Genomic DNA, 18,128 nt, shown 5'->3' on the forward strand with positions numbered 1-18,128 from the left:
AGAACAGTCTATGACTGGGGTGGCTGGGGTCGGACAATTTTTAGGGCCTTCCTCTGACACCGACTGGTGTAGAGGTCCTGGATGGCAGGCAGCTTAGCCCCAGTGATGTACTGGGCCGTACGCACTACCCTCTGTAGTGCCTTGCGGTCAGAGGCTGAGCAATTGCCGTACCAGGCAGTGATGCAACCAGTCAGGATGCTCTCGATGTTGCAGCTGTAGAACCTTTTGAGGATCTCAGGACCCATGCCAAATCTTTTTAGTTTCCTGAGGGGGAATGGGCTTTGTCGTGCCCTCTTCACAACTGTCTTGGTGTGTTTGGACCATTCTAGTTTGTTGTTGATGTGGACACCAAGGAACTTGAAGCTCTCAAACTGCTCCACTACAGCCCCATCAATGAGAATGGGGGAGTGCTCGGTCCTCCTTTTCCTGTCGTCCACAATCATCTCCTTAGTCTTGGTTACGTTGAGGGATAGGTTGTTATTCTGGCACCACCCGGCCAGGTCTTTGACCTCCTCCCTATAGGCTGTCTCGTCGTTGTCGGTGATCAGGCCTACCATTGTTGTGTCGTCTGCAAACTTAATGATGGTGTTGGAGTCGTGCCTGGCCATGCAGTCGTGGGTGAACAAGGAGTACAGGAGGGGACTGAGCACGTACCCCTGGGGAGCTCCAAAATGGCGCCAGAATTACGGGCGCCCAACCAATTGTGCTATTATGTGTTTTTTTTCGCTTTATTTGTAACTTATTTTGTACATAATGTTTCTGCCACCATATCGTATGGCAAAAAAAGAGCTTCTGGATATCAGGACAGCGATCACTCACCTCGGATTAGACAAAGATTGTTTCTACAACAAGGAGGACGCACAAGACATTCTCCGAACACCCCACAGGGCCGACATCCCCGTTATTTGCAAGAGGAAGCGACGCAGGTACAGAGGACAAAGAGCCGGATGCCTGGTCAAGACCCGGAGAAGGCGAGTGGGAAAGCTGCCGTTACCGTCAATACTACTCGCCAACGTGCAATCATTGTACAATAAATTAGACGAGATACGATCACGAATATCCTACCAACGGGACATGAAAAACTGTAATATCCTATGTTTCACGGAATCGTGGCTGAATGACGACATGGATATTCAGCTAGTGGGATATACACTGCACCGGCAAGATAGAACAGCACACTCCGGTAAGACGAGGGGGGGGGGCGGTCTGTGCATATTTGTGAACAACAGCTGGTGCACTAAATTTAAGGAAGTCTCTAGATTTTTCTCGACTGAAGTAGGCCACACTACTTGCCTAGAGAGTTTTCAGCTATACTTTTTGTGGCTGTTTATCTTACCACCTGATAAAATAATGATATGTTTAAAGATAAATGATTAAATAATTCTACCCTGAAATCTAACTATTAGTGATATAGTTTATGTAGCATGTATAATGAGTAATTCAATTGTTAAACATAAAGTTCTAGCTAGGTTGGACTAGGATAAGAGAGGAATGTGTGTGTGTGTTTAAGAAAACACCGAGAACCATTAACCTATGTTTGACCTGACCTAGCTAGAACTCTGAGAGTAGATGATATGAGAGGGAGTAGCCCTCAAGGTTTCCCTAATCTCGGAGGAATGGAACTGTCGGCTGGGTAGTGATATACATTGTTGAGAACTCTGGAGAAGAAGATAATTCTCCTAAAAGTTTGTGTGTATGTGTGTGCGTAAAGAAGGAGCCTGGTACAAAATAGAGGTCTTTGTATATGAACTGGAGAGTGCCCTCGTGAATAAACATTTTGACTATTGTAAACTGGGAATTCTGTTTTATTTTAACCAGAACTTTACAAATTCTGGGTTGCAGACTGAGTAGATTAATTGGAGTTTATGAACATTGATAACAAGATTTAATAACACCACCACAGACAGATGCTGGCACTAAGACCGCACTCAGTCAGCTGTATAAGGAAATAAGCAAACAGGAAACCACTCACCCAGAGGCGGCGCTCCTGGTGGCCGGAGACTTTAATGCATGGAAACTTAAATCAGTTCTACCAAATTTCCATCAACATGTTAAATGTGCAACCAGAGGGAAAAAAATCTAGCTCACCTGTACTCCACACACAGAGACGCGTACAAAGCTCTCCCTCGCCCTCCATTTGGATAATCCGACCACAACTCTATCCTCCTGATTCCTGCTTACAAGCTAAAATTAAAGCAGGAAGCACCAGTGACTCGGTCTATAAAAAAAGTGGTCAGATGCTAAACTACAGGACTGTTTTGCTATCACAGACTGGAACATGTTCCGGGATTCTTCCGATGACATTGAGGAGTACACCACTTTATCAATAAGTGCATCGAGGACATCGTCCCCACAGTGAATGTATGTACATACCCCAACCAGAAGCCATGGATTACAGAATATTTGTGTTGTGCTGTATTTTACTGGTTTTGTATTTGAAATTGCATAAGCTGGGATACTTTGAGCCCAGGGTCTCTTTTCACAATGGGGACTCCCTGCTTAAATAAAGGTTAATATACAGTGCCAGTCAAAAGTTTGGACACACCTACTCAAAAAAGTGTTATACAAATCTAAATATATTTTATATTCTTCAAAGTAGACACCTTTTGCCTTGATGACAGCTTTGCACAATCTTGGCATTCTATCAACCAGCTTCACCTGAAATGCTTTTCCAACAGTCTTGAAGGAGTTCCCACATATGCTGAGCACTTGTTGGCTGCTTTCCCTTCACTCTGTGGTCCAACTCATCCCAAACCCTCTCAATTGGGTTAAGATCGGGTGATTGTGGAGGCCAGGTCATCTGATGTGGAGGCCAGGCCTTCTTCCTTTCCTGTGGCGGTCCTCATGAGAGCCAGTTTCATCATAGTGATTAATGGTTTTTGAGACTGCATTTGGAGAAACATTAAAAGTTATTGAAATGTTCCTGGATTGACTGACCTTCATGTCTTAAAGTAATGATGGGCTGTCGTTTATCTTTGTGTTTTTGAGCTGTTCTTGCCATAATATGGACTTGGTCTTTTACCAAATAGGGCTACCTTGTCACAACATAACTGATTGGCTCAAAAGCATTAAGGAAATAAATTCCACAAATTCACTTTTAACAAGGCACACCTGTTTACTGAAATGTATTCCTAGGTGACTACCTTATGAAGCTGGTTGAGACAATGCCAAGAGTGTGCAAAGCTATCATCAAGGCAAAGGGTAGCTACTTTGAAGAATCTCAAATATAAAATATATTTTGATTTGTTTTAACTCTTTTTTGCTTACTACATGATTCCATATGTGTTATTTAATTATTTTGATGTATTCACTATTATTTTACAATAATAGCTGTGCCCAAACTTTGACTGGTACTGTAAATCTACTTGAAAATCTATAGCAAGACCTGAAAATAGTTGTCTAGCCATGATCAACAACCAATTTGACAGAGCTTGAAGAATTTTGAAAACGGTATAGTCGCTGCCACAGGTGCTTCTACAAAGTATTGACTCAGGGGGATGAATACTTATGTAAATTAAATATTTATGGATTTAATTTTCTATACATTTGCCAAAAATTCTAAAAACATGTTTTCACTTTGTCACTACGGGGTGTTGTGTGTAGATGGATGAGCAAAAATATAAATTTAATCCATCAGGCTGTAACACAACAAAATGTGGAATAAGGGGTGTGAATACTTTCTGAAGGCACTGTATATGTTGACTTTTTCCACATTTTGTTAGGTTACAGCCTTCTTCTAAAAATGTATTAAATAAATAGAAATCTTCAGCAAACTACACACAATACCCCATAACGATTAAGCGAAAACAGGTTTAAAGAAAAGTTTGCAAATGTATTTATAAACAGAAATACCTTTTTTTGCATTAGTATTCAGACCCTTTGCTATGAGACTTAAAAATGAGATCAGGTGCATCCTGTTTTCACTGATCATTCTTGAGATGTTTCTATAACTTTATTGCAGTCCAATGGTGGTAAATTCAATTGATTGGACATGATTTGGAAAGGCACACACCTGTCTATATAAGGTCCCACAGTTGGCAGTGCATGTCAGAGCAAAAACCAAGCCATGAGGTCAAAGGAATTGTCCGGAGAGCTCCGAGACAGGATTGTGTCGAGGCACAGATCTGGAGAAGTGTACCAAAACATTTCTGCAGTATTGAAAGTCCCCAAGAACACAGTGGCCTCCATCAGTCTTAAATTGAAGAAGTTTGGAACCACCAAGACTCTTCCTAGTTCTGGCCGCCCGGCCAAACTGAGCAATTTGGGGAGAAGGGCCTTGGTCAGGGAGGTGACCAAGAACCTGATGGTCACTCTGACAGAGCTCTAGAGTTCCTCTGTGGAAATGGAAGAACCTTCCAGAAGGACAACCATCTCTGCAGCACTCCACCAATCAGGCCTTTATGGTAGAGTGGCCAGACGGAAGCCACTCCAGTAAAAGGCACAGGACAGCCCACTAGAAGTTTGTCAAAAGGCACCTAAAGACTCTCAGACCATGAGAAACAAGATTCTCTGGTCTGATGAAACCAAGATTGAACTCTTCGGCCTGAATGGCAAGCGTCACGTCTGGAGGATACCTACAGTGAAGCATGGTGATGGAAGCATCATGCTGTGGGGAAGTTTTTCAGTGGCAGGGACTGGGAGACTAGTCAAGATCGAGGCAAAGATGAACTGAGCCAAGTACAGAGAGATCATTGATGAAAACCTGCTCCAGAGCGCTCAGGACCTCAGACTGGGGCAAAGGTTCACCTTCCAACAGGACAATGACGCTAAGCACACAGCCAAGACAATGCAGGAGTGGCTTTGGGACAAGTCTCTGAATGTCCTTGAGTGGCCCAGCCAGAGCCCAGACTTGAACCCAATCGAACATCTCTGGAGAGACCTGAAAATAGCTGTGCAGTGACACTCCCCATCCAACCTGACAGAGCTTGAGAGGATCTACAGAGAAGAATGGGAGAAACTCCCCAAATACAGATGTGCCAAGCTTGTAGCGTCATACCCAAGAAGACTCGAGGCTGTAATCAATGCCAAAGGTGCTTCAACAAAGTACTGAGTAAAGGGCCTGAATACTTATGTAAATGTGATATATCCGGGGGGGGGGGGGGGGGGGGGGGGTATTGTGGGGTATTGTGTGTAGATTGATGAGGGGAAAAAACAATTAAATGTTTTTTTTTAATAAGCTGTAACGTAACAAAAGTGGTAAAAGTCAAGAGGTCTGAATACTTTCCGAATGCACTGTATTCTTATTGTGTACATATTTCCATAGTCACTATTTTTTTTCAACTAATTTGTATTACTTATTTTTTAATCCTGAGATAATTATACTGCTCCATTGTAATACATTGAGGAGAGCTTGCAAGTAAGCATTTCACTCTACCCTATACATCAATATCCTGTGCACGTGACAAACTTTGATTTGATGAGTACAACACGACATCCCTGTTTGAAAGCCTAGACTCCAGCCGTTATTAGGAGTATTGAAGAAAACCAAGTGTATTTCTGTTCTCTACTCCCTTACCCAGGTCACACCAGGAGGAAATAAAATGGAATAATGGAATGAATTGCCAAGGCTTGTTTTCCTGCCTGGGAGCTGAATGGGAAGAGCGATATAAACTCTAACCTTGACGTTGAGTGAGGTGGCGTGGCGCTGGAGACAGGCTGCTCTGAGCTTTACATCAAAGCCTTGTTTTTCCCCTCATACACAGGGCACCATGTTAACAATGGAGAGCTCAGATTCTCCCCTTCCCATCACCACCACCACAAGCAACCTCCCTACAGATTCTCGAAGGGGCACAGTGGAACAGTTCAATAGAGTACACAATAACAAAACACAAACATGAATTGTTCAGTTTCTGGGTAGAATAATTTGTTAGTTTGATTTATGTTCCATCCAAATAATGAATTGATCTGCCACAAAAATAAAAAATAAATGTTAAAATAGTTGGGACGATGAAAAATGCCTGTATTTTTGTGGCCTTGGAAAACATTTGTAAGATACAAGATAATATAAGGCCTATGCATTGAGGAATCTACACAATGCATTGCAAAATCCAAATCACTTACAAGCTACAGTTGTTTATAATACTGTACATATACATTTGAGTTTCACCCCCCAACAGTTACTAGTCTACCAACACATACAGTATACTGAGAACTATCATAACACATATAGAGGAAAGCTGTTTATTACAGCTAGGTCTATAGACTACAATCAGACTTTTTCAGAGGACAGTAAAGGTCTGGATTGATGGACGGAAATGCACACTCCCTTCACAGTGAAATCCATCCCAAGCGATCCTTAAAAATCAGAGGACACCAAGTGCTGGATTTCTTAGTGTGAGTGCCAGTCCACATACCCACCCTCCAGAACACTCTATGAAGCCACAAATATCCTCCTCCACTCGGACTTCCTGAGGTCTCTCAAGCAGAAAATTGCTTGGTTACAGCATTATCTTGGATTATGGCAATAATGTTTGTCACGGGTCCTAAACCCTCCCTATAAATTGCGCTGAGGCTAAAGCCTGTGCTGTTGAGCTGCACTGAGTGCGGTGGGTCGCGTGGAGCGTGACTCCCATCATCCTCTCTGTCAGCTGCAGATGTGGCACAAGTCAACAGTCTTGAGCATAATCCCCAGTACAGCCTACTTACGCAGCCCATTTCAGTTTGGCCACTCTGGAACATTCTAAAGGAGAGCGGTAGCTTTGCTGCTTTAGCTTGCCCCTCTGATTAATTCACTCAACAATAAACTGCCCAAATTAAACAGATAGTTAGACTGGGAGGAAAATGTAGCAAATTGTATCAACAATGAAAAGAACAGTGTTTGTTATGATGGCTGATATAAGAGGTCGCCTCGATTGAATTTCATCAAATTAATTGACAGCTCACGTTATTTCCAGTTTAAGGCAAAACTTGTAACGTAATGTAGCGTACGTAACTCATACATACCTCTCCGATGGCATTTCTTAAGACGTGGATTCTCTACTTGGTTCAGATCTGTTCCTCGGTTCTGGAGTGTCAAGTGATTCTTGACTGTGTATGCTGATGCTGTGGAGATCCCTGTCCCTGCGTGTAGCACTCCTCTGGTGGGCTGTCTGTCCGCCTGCTATGGCCGTCTACATAGACCACATTCTGCGGTACCTTTGGTACCTCAGCCAGGTCAAACTCCGTCAGGGAGATTGACAGGTCACTCCCACTCCTGGTCACTGACAGCTCGACTGGAACTGGATATACTGAGGTGTTCACTCCTCTCTGAAAACACATACACAACAGGCTATTTAAATCACTGTGTATATAGAGCATTATTAGTATAATATAATACAAATTATTTTAGCAATTTCTTAAAAATAACACACATTTCAATCAAATTGCTAATAAATAAAGTACTAGACAGTACAGTGAAGCAATGGAGAACATACAGAGTCTGGATATCTTCTAGTATGTAATTTCTTTCAGGAATAAGATGACTAACCTGGCACATCTTGAGATTATTTTCCCAAGTCAGTTTGAGTCGGTGATCTTTGCAGGACTCTCTCCACCTTATTTTTTTTATGCTATCCTGGTGGGCAGACCCTCTACCGAGTGTATTCTGCAGGTGAATTCCTGTCAGACATATGGCTGATATTGCTGGGATGATAGGCTATTCTTCTCAGGCCTCGTCAAGGTCACTCGAGGTGTAGGAGGTTGTTAATCACCTCCAAAAGGCACACTGTTATGCTGGATGGAACCACTGCCGCCACCCTTTCATGTTTGTCACTCAAATTACAGCCGTCGGGGGAATCGTTTGAGCCTGAAATGTCATCTGATAAACGCGCTCCGCTGTCGGCAACAACCTCTCTGGAAACTTTGGAGTCCTTCAAAAGGCCACTTTGCCGGTGTTCCGAGGCACGTGAGCGATGATTGGGGCGAATGATGCTCGGCTTCTAGTAAGTGTACACTTATGGTGGCATCTTCAGCCGTGGACTCTCTGGAAGTCTGTCGACCCATGAAGATTACAGATGGTTGGTATAAACCCCTGGCATGTGGGAAGGGGGAATCACCCCGAGGATGGCCATGTAATACATCTCCCTGAAAAACAGGAAATAACCAGGTGCATACAGGTAGATTCATGGTTACTCAATGTCAAATAACAAAATGCTAATAAATAGCAACGCATTTTTGAAGATCATTTGTTAGGAATGAAAGTGTATTGTGTAACTCGAATTAAAGTGAAAATTGACTGCTACTTGATATCATTATGCTCAAATAAAATCCTGAAGAGCAAAATGTTTCTAGTCACAGCCCCCCTTCCAATTTCAGCTATGCAAATTCCAATGGCTATGGTATTATAATTAAATTGGGATATAATCAGAAGTACCATTAACAAGTAGACAAGATTGGCAAAATAGCATCAAATGGTCAAGGATACCCTCCATTCACAAGGAGCAGAAACAGTTTGTGTTGGTATAATACTGCTCTTACAATTTTCTGCTTGTATTATTCAGTTTATTCTCCTTAAATGCGACACTTGCAAATCCAGTTATAAGGGCTTTTTCCAAAACCCCCCCCCAAAAAACAACTCTGAGTGTTTTAAAAGTATCACTTGTTCTTTTAAAACATTGTTTATTTGGATCAAGGTCATATTTATTTTCAAATCCCTTTTTGAGAAGAATGTTACAGAATCCATGTTTTAACTTTAATCTTATAAGCAATCCTCTGCGCAAGTTGCGATTCCTGTCTGCTATGGCACTGAGGGGGGAAAAGAAAGCTAAAAAAAAATCTTCCTCCAAACATAACAAAAAGCATGGCTTCTGTTTCTTTTCTGATAAGAGTCTTAAATACCAAACAGTTAGCTGCTTAATAACATTCACTGTAAACCATGCAGCTCTGCCCAGCAGATCCACAAAGCAGGTAAAAAAGAAGAAAAGTTCATTTCTTGGCTGAGTGATTCCATCGGTAGCTGCAGGGCAAAGTAGAAAGTGTTTCACTAAAGTAGCAATTGATTCTTCTATCAATCTGCGGCACGCGCGTGCTCTTCCAAGGAATGTATTAAATATGAAAATCATATCCCGTTATCACATGTCTCCAGCTTTCAGCCCGGTAAGCTTCCCTTAATGAATGCTGTAGCCTGAGGGACATGCACACTGCCAGCAATGGCTTGTATGCATAATGGAGTGACGGTACCATTTTGCTCATTACAATATCGCCAAGCTGAGGGGGGTTTTGCACACAGTCACAAGTGACTGCTCTAGACAGCATGCTCCAAGTTATTATGAGATGTCTTAGACATTTCTTCTGAAAGAACTTTACTGCATTAAGTGAAAGAAGAAGCAGCTATAGCCTTGAACTACATGGCTTGTACCAAGGAACAAGCCACGATTAGACACCTTGCATATACACAGTTAAATGTATACTGCTCTACAGATTTATTTTCGAATGTACTATTTTATCATTTCCAGATATGATTTAATTACTATGTTACTTCGTCAATACCTTTTATCTGCCTCGCTGCCATGAATCTGGAAATTCTATTCAAGCATCAAACCTGTGAAAAACAGGAAAAACACGGTCAATACATCAATATACATTTAGAAAATGTCCTTCCCAAAGTGAGCAATTATCCTAACTATTGCACCGTTGCTCAATGCAAAGTTCAACAATATCCAAAATCATAGGATATGGTCCCTATCAGAAAAATTCACATAATGCACATCATTTCATATTATCTTGGTAATTGTATACATAGGATATTTCTTCAGTGCGATAAAACTGATTAAACATGCTCTGCAAACACAGGCAGACATGGAAATAAGAGCTGGTGAGATCCAAAGTGTCCAAACACAAGAAAGTCAGTCACCACAGGTATTCTGCCTGCCAACACTCTTAATCAATTATCTGGGTAGCCAGACTGTTTAATTGGAGTTGAGATTAGGGCAGTCAGTCTAATGGGGCAGTTAAGGGCACTGGGTTGAACTCTAACATCCCAGGCCTTTTCCTCAGAACAATACCAATTGCCACACAAAAAGGCTATTTTTTGTTGATGAACATTGGTAAATATACTTTATCTATTTGCACTGATTCTACATTCAAAGATAATAATGAAGTCACAAATGATCATAATTACGGTAATATATGATAGCATTGTTTGTAAGGGTGTGTGGTCGTACTGTTTTCTACTCACTGGAGAAACAGGCTGCATTTTGCTACAAAATACAAACAAGAAATTAGTCTAGTAAAATGTTCACATCTGAATGTAAATGGCACATTTTCATAGTTGGTGTACTGCTTAACAATTAAAACTTAGCACACTAGATGAATGAAACAGTAGTTTTTAAAAATCGACTAAACTCAGCAAAAAAAGAAACGTCCTTTTTTCAGGACCCTGTCTTTCAAAGATAATTCGTAAAAATCCAAATAACTTCACAGATCTTCATTGTAAAGGGTTAAAACACTGTTTCCCATGCTTGTTCAATGAACCATAAACAATTAATGAACATGCACCTGTGGAACGGTCGTTAAGACACTAACAGTTTGCAGACGGTAGGCAATTAAAGTCACAGTGGTGAAAACTTAGGACACTAAAGAGGCCTTTCTACTGACTCTGAAAAACACCAAAAGAAAGATGCCCAGGGTCCCTGCTCATCTGCGGAAACGTGCCTTAGGCATGCTGCAAGGAGGCATGAGGACTGCAGATGTGACCAGGGCAATAAATTGCAATGTCCGTACTGTGAGACGCCTAAGAAAGCCCTATAGGGAGACAGGACAGAAAGCTGATCGTCCTCGCAGTGGCAGACCAAGTGTAACACCTGCACAGGATCAGTACAGCCGAACAACACACCTGTGAGACAGGTACAGGATGGCAACAACAACAGCCCGAGTTACACCAGGAACGCACAGTCTCTCCATCAGTGCTCAGACTGTCCGCAGTAGGCTGAGAGAGGCTAGACTGAGGGCTTGTAGGACAGTTCCTCACCGGCAACAACATCCCCTATGGGCACAAACCCACCGTCGCTGGACCAGACAGGACTGGCAAAATGGGCTCTTCACTCAAAAGTCACGGTTTTGTCTCACTAGGGGTGATGATTGGATACGTGTTTATCGTCGAAGGAATGAGCGTTACACCGAGGCCTGTACTCTGGAGTGGGATCGATTTGGAGGTGGAGGGTCCGTGATGGTCTGGGGCGGTGTGTCACAGCATCATCGGACATAACTTGTTGTCATTGCAAGCAATCTCAACGCTGTGCATTACAGGGAAGACATCCTCCTCCCTCATGTGGTACCCTTCCTGCAGGTTCATCCTGACATGACCCTCCAGCATGACAATGCCACCAACCATACTGCTCGTTCTGTGCGTGATTTCCTGCAAGACAGGAATGTCAGTGTTCTGCCATGGCCAGCAAAGGGCCCGGATCTCAATCCTATTGAGCACGTCTGGGACCTGTTGGATCGGACGATGAGGGCTAGGGCCATTCCCCCCAAAATGTCCGGGAACTTGCAGGTGCCTTGGTGGAAGAGAGGGGTAACATTGCACAGCAAGAACTAGCAAATCTGGTGCAGTCCATGAGGAGGAGATGCACTGCCGTACTTAATGCAGCTGGTGGCCACACCAGATACTGACTGTTACTTTTGATTCTGACCCCCTTTTGTTCAGGGACATATTATTCCATTTCTGTTAGTCACATGTCTGTGGAACTTGTTCAGTTTATGTCTCAGTTGTTGAATCTTGTTATGTTCATACAAATATTTACACGTTAAGTTTGATGAAAATAAACGCAGTTGACAGTGGGAGGACGTTTCTTTTTTTGCTGAGTTTACAAACATTTCTGACTCATGCAAAGCATAAAAAAGAAACAAAGCAACTGCAACTGCTTGAGGGGGGGGGGGGGTGTAAATAAACCTCTGGAGCACTTCACTGTCTCAATATTGGTAAATTAATTTAGCGAGTCATAATTAACCAATTTAGTTAGATATTAAGCTGTTGAGCATTGTTGTTGACTTTTAAGTGGTAATCTGACCCACTCATTGTTTTCTCTCTTGCTCATTTGGCTGTGGTGATAAACTGCAGTGTTGCAATGTGTACTATTGTTACATCAAGCAAATTAGTGTAAATATTCCTACAGTGTTTGTGGCAATTAGAGCAATATACTAAGGTAATTGAATAAGAACGCCATTGAAGTGCATGCATCATATTTTAGAAATTCCTCCCAAAATGGTCTTGTGAAATGGCCTTGTAAATCAAGAACACGCACGCACATTAACTAGCCTTCAGTACATAAGGGACATTATAAAACTGGGTGGTTCGAGCCCTGAATTCTGATTGGCTGACAGCGGTGGTATTTCAGACCGTATACCACGGGTATGACAAAAAACTACTTTTTACTGTTCTAATTAAGTTGGTAACCTGTTTATAATAGCAATAAGGCACCTCGGGGGTTTGTGATATATGGCCAATGTACCACGGTTATTAAGGGCTATATCGAGGCACTCCGCGTTGCATAGTGCTTAAGAATAGGCCTTAGCCGTGGTATATTGGCCATATACAACCCCCCCTCGGGCCTTATTGCTCAATTAGAGGATGAGCATCAACCATGTATTTACTGTACAGTGATATTTGCTGAATCATATAAAAAGAGTTCAATAAAATGTGCTCTCGATCTCAATAATGCACAACTTTTAAATGTATGTATACATTTTTCAGAGCTTGCAGAGAATCATACTCCTTTTAAATGCACAATGCCCAATACCAACTCCGCAGCTGTGGCTACACTGAACAGATGACACACTGTACAGGCTCAGTCTTACCATCTGTTGATGCAGAGGGCCACGGTCAGGATAGTGTTCTTCATGCTAATTTCTATGCACTCCACATCTCAAGGTTCCTAATTTTCACTTGTTTTTCTCTCTCACATATTTCCTTGAGATAACCAGAGTTTGCACACTTTATCTGAGAACTTAAGGCAATAAAGATATCTATTATTTAAGGACACCCTTGCAAATAAATGGTTACTATGGAGCAGGCCTATCTCCATGTTGTTTTTTCACTGGTGTTACACATAAATAGCTGAACAGTTTAGAACTTCAGTAAAAATGACTATTTACATTGTATAGGCCTAATTCATATCAGAGTGACTACCAGTGAAATAACTACTGTAGTATAACTGTGGTACTATGTAGTATAACTGTCTGTACTTACAGAACCACTACAATGTAATGCCTACACAGGTTATACCTAGCTACCATGGAATGATGTGTTGGTGTGCTGTGCACATATAAAGGAAATACAGCATTACATTAGAGATGAAAAGTAATATGTGGATAATGGCTGAACTGTTATTAGGATTAAGGACTTGATGAACAATGCACATCAAGCTAAGTTGTTAGCTAGGTAGCTACATTGTTTATTGTTGGGCAAACTTACAAAAGCATAACACTGAACTGTCATAGCAGTGCAGTGTACCGATCAGTGGCAATCCGTCATTCAGGGCAGGTGGGGCTGAGCATTTTAGCCTGTTTTACATGTTATTTTGGCATTAATACGTGTCACATATCAGTTTCCAAACAATGTAAAAATATATATATATATCATTCAGTTAATAAAGCCGGACACAAACATGGTCTCTTTTTTGTTTTCTTGAGTAAGGCAGCTCCAAAATGCAGGTGTTTCAGCCTAGCTCAGTGCTTTCTGTGGTGGTGGGGCAAGCCGGCAGAAAATACGGAGCGCTGCGTCGTGATTGGCTCAGTGTTCTGTCACTCATGGGGAAACTACGTCAGTGCCAAGTCTAAGGGTAGAGCTAGAACATTCTACCCCCTTGGGTGCTGCCATAGAGTTACATTAGAAGTGCCCACCCAAGGCGGCTCAAGGTCATTGGCCACAGATAAAATGGCATCAAATCATGCTATATGTACAGTAGCTTTAATTGGATTGATAATGTCAACATCATAACTTTCAAAAACTTCACTAGCAGTCATCATCATGAATCAAGTCGACAATCTAATGGCAAATCCTTTTTAATCCTTGTCATATGAAGAGAAATAATTAAGATACATTTTTCAACGTCGTTACCGATGATTGGAGGACCAAAAGAAGCCGATACTGATTAATCGGCCGATTTTTATATATATATTTGTAATAATGACAATTACAACAATACTGAATGAACACTTTTATTTTAACTTAATATAATAAATAAAATCAATTTAGTCTCAAATAAATAATGAAACATTTTCAATTTGGTTTAAATAATGCAAAAACACAGTGTTGGAGAAGAAAGTAAAAGTGCAATATGTGCCATGTAAAAAAGCCAACGTTTAAGTTCCTTGCTCAGAACATGAGAACATATGAAAGCTGGTGGTTCCTTTTAACAAGAGTCTTCAATATTCAGAGTTAATACATTTTAGGTTGTAGTTATTATAGGAATTATAGGACTATTTCTCTCTATACAATTTGTATTTCATAAACCTTTGACTATTGGATGTTCTTATAGGCACTATAGTATTGCCAGCCTAATCTCGGGAGTTGATAGGCTTGAAGTCATAAACGGCACTGTACTTCAAGCATTGGGAAGTGTTGCTGGCAAACGCAAAAAAGTGCTGCTTGAATGAATGCTTCAAGCCTATCTGACTGCTCAGTCAGACTGCTCTATCAAATCATAGACTTAATTATATAAACACAGAAATACGAGCCTTAGGTCATTAATATGGTCAAATCTGGAAACGATAATTTCGAAAACAAAACGTTTATTCTTTCAGTGACATATGGAACCGTTCCGTATTTTATCTAACGGGTGGCATCCCTAAGTCAAAATATTCCTGTTACATTGCACAACCTTCAATGTTATGTCATAATTATGTAAAATTCGGGCAAATTAATTACGGTCTTTGTTAGGAAGAAATGGTCTTCACACAGTTCGCAACGAGCCAGGCGACCCAAACTGCTGCATATACCCTGACTCTGCTTGCACTGAACACAAGAGAAGTGACATAATTTCCCTAGGTAATATTGCCTGTTAACATGCATTTCTTTTAACTAAATATGCAGGTTTAAAAAAAATATACTTGTGTATTGATTTTAAGAAAGGCATTGATGTTTATGGTTAGGTACATTGGTGCAACGATTGTGATTTTTCGCGAATGCGCTTTTGTTAAATCACCACCCGTTTGGCAAAGTTGGCCTTGATTCGATGATAAATTAACAGGCACTGCATTGATTATATGCAACGCAGGACAAGCTAGTTAAACTAGTAATATCATCAACCTTGTGTAGTTAACTAGTGATTATGTTAAGATTGATTGTTTTTTATAAGATAAGTTTAATGCTAGCTAGCAACTTACCTTGGCTCCTTGCTGCACTCGTGTAACAGGTGGTCAGCCTGCCACGCAGTCTCCTCGTGGATTGTAATGTAATCAGCCATAATCGGCGTCCAAAAATGCAGATTACCGATTGTTATGAAAACTTGAAATCGGTCGACCACTAACAAACATTACACAACAAGTTGGAAATCAAAAATTCAACAATGAGTGGTTTGGAAGGAATCAGTGACAGTGGCTAACTGCAAGCATTGCAAAGCAATCACTAGCCTGCTATTCAGTTGAGTGGCTATGTGGTCCCAAATCTGGGATTAAGGGTCTCTTTTCCAAGTTTAAAATGATAAACATTCAACATTGGCCATGCTGTCAATTAAGCATAATTTGTGCCGCACTCTAACAACTGTTAACTCGGAACTGCAAAAACTTGACTTCAGTGAGTTCAAGACAACTGGGAAGTCAGGAATAAATGAGCTCCGACTGGGAAAATACATTTTGAACGGTCATCCAACGTGAAATTGTAAATCCGGCCTCTTTCTAGAGCTACGACCTGAAGATCAATGACGTCATCATGATTCGACCTTGTTTTTTTCCGGAGTTCCCAGTTGTTTCGAAAGCACCATAAATCCAGAAAAATGCGAGACTTTGATGACAAAATATGCCCACGAATGACCGCCGCGCCACCTTCCTGTTCAAGTGAGCACAGTACAACAAGGTGAGTCCAAAAATGTATTGTATGCTGCTGCATAAATGATGTAATATGCCAGGCTGATATGTATACTGTAGCTAACAAAGTTATACTAAGTGTATGTTATGTAGTAAGATGTTAGAAGCCCATGTGCCTCAACCTAATAATTTGGTCTATTTACCCCTCTTAATTTCACCTACTGTTCTGACTTGCTGGTGCACATGTAGCCTATCAGTGACCTTTCTCTTGCATTTCAAAGATGGTGGTAAAAAAACACTGGTTGTTTTTTTCTTTGTATTTTCTTCTACCAGATCTATTGTATTATATTCTCCTACATTCGATTCACATTTCCACAAACTTCAAAGTGTTTCCTTTCAAACGGTACCAAGAATATGCATATCCTTGCTTCAGGGCCTGAGCTACAGGCAGTTAGATTTGGGTATGTCATTTAGGCAAAAATAGAAAAAAAAGCGTCTATCCCTATCCTGTTTTAGAGAAATGTAATCATAGAAAATTGTTAGAGCTTTCATTGTCTGCTTATTACCCACTTTAATTATCCTACGGTTCTGAATTGGTGTACAGGGAGAACACTGTAAGAACTGTCGCTGCACATTTAAAAAATGCTAAACAAATAGTTATATCGACTACGTCCGTTCTAGCTCGCTCATTAATGTCTTAATCGAAATTACGGATTGCATCTTATCCGCTTGTCCTCCCTTTATTCCATTCCATAGTTTGTACATCTAATTTGTCACTGTTAACCACATTTGTTTAAGCAAGTCAGCCATATCAGCTATGCTTTTTTTTAAAGGCAGTAAATGAGGCTGAATGAACTGTTTCGCTGCCAGACAAGGCTAATTTTATTTGTCACATACACGTGCTACATGGCTCTGCTGATAGCCAGGTGTAGCAGTGGTAAGATGTTGGGACTGCTGTTAGAACAGCTTTACGTAGGCCCAACAGTTTGTTGTCACCGTTATAGTGCAATTCATGTATTGTTTAGTGGCTTTGCTGGCATGGATCCCACTTTATTTTATTTTTTTGCCCCACCAAGATTTACCGGCTAAAATCGCCACTGGTCCGGATACCATACTAACTATATTTATTATAGCAGTGTCCCAATCCCCCTGCATGCCCACAATAGTTGTGTGCATAGAAAGGTCCAGATAGTAGTGCAGAGCTAACGTACTGTCAACAGGATAGCTAGCTAATAATTCGACTTAAACCACTGTTTAGTCTGCTTCTCTAACATTGCAGCAATTCCTGTAAGAATGCAATGTTTTATCTGTTCGTATGAACCCAGTATTGCATGCATATTCGCACAGTGACAGTTTACTCTCTAGCTAGCTAGGGCTAGCAAACCCCCTGTTAAGTTAGTCAACGTTAGCTAGCATAGCGACAACAATATGCACTAGCTAGGTATTGTTATAAAAATGAATTACTGCCATATCTTTTTCAATAAATGGTTACTTTCTAGCGTCAACCTGCTGACTAACAAAATATCTAGCTAGCCACTTATCCAAGCAATGAAGCATGGCGGGAGGCAGCAGCAGTTTCGGGAGAGTCCCCAACTCCAACTAACTCGTGGTATCAAAGGGGCCTGGTGCCAAAATGGAAAAGGGTTAAAGTCTTACCTTTCGTCCATGCTTTGTTAAATAGATCCAACTATTTCATAGTACTGGTCCCCACAGAAAGCAATGACAGCAGCTGTCCTTGGGTTTAGCACCCTGTTTTGTGAAACCAACGCATAAACATAGCTACTGAAACTTGTTTATGTTGGTTGTCATGAGCACCGCTATCCCAGAGATCCCCTCTGCTCTGGTAAAAGGACAAAGCAGGAAAATAGAGAGAACGAACTAATGTTTTGCTCTTAACGCTGGTCCAGGATCAGCTTTCGGACGGTACATTCATATACATACTTTCTTACTTGGAATACCAATAATAGTTGCACAGGCATTACATTGTAGTGGTAAAGTACATAAAGTTATACTACATATAGCTGTTCCACTGTGACATAATTGTGCTGAGACTCATATATACCAAACAAAAAACATTGATTTCAAAGTTTAACAACCCATACAACTCTGCACAATGACTATTTTGTTTTACAATCTACAGTGGAAATTTTACAAAAACACATTTAATGGAAGAACTGTGCAGATCC

General features: G+C 41.1%; 1 protein-coding gene across 1 annotated transcript in view; it reads right to left on the reverse strand.

Annotated features, from left to right (window-relative positions):
* The window catches only part of LOC106577674 (centrosomal protein kizuna), a 36,903-nt gene extending 19,128 nt beyond the window's left edge, over positions 1-17,775 (reverse strand). The window contains exons 1-4 of the mRNA XM_014156144.3: positions 17,599-17,775; positions 9,466-9,517; positions 7,466-8,061; positions 6,943-7,245 (exon numbers count right to left, since the gene is read on the reverse strand). Of these exons, the coding sequence (XP_014011619.1) occupies positions 6,943-6,956 (14 nt within the window). The 5' untranslated portion in view covers positions 6,957-7,245; positions 7,466-8,061; positions 9,466-9,517; positions 17,599-17,775. The remainder of the gene's footprint in view (positions 1-6,942; positions 7,246-7,465; positions 8,062-9,465; positions 9,518-17,598) is intronic.
* Between the last annotated feature and the right edge of the window lie 353 nt (positions 17,776-18,128).

Source organism: Salmo salar, chromosome 01 (assembly GCF_965601325.2).
Source record: "Salmo salar chromosome 01, fSalSal1, whole genome shotgun sequence".
Lineage (NCBI taxonomy): Eukaryota > Metazoa > Chordata > Actinopteri > Salmoniformes > Salmonidae > Salmo > Salmo salar.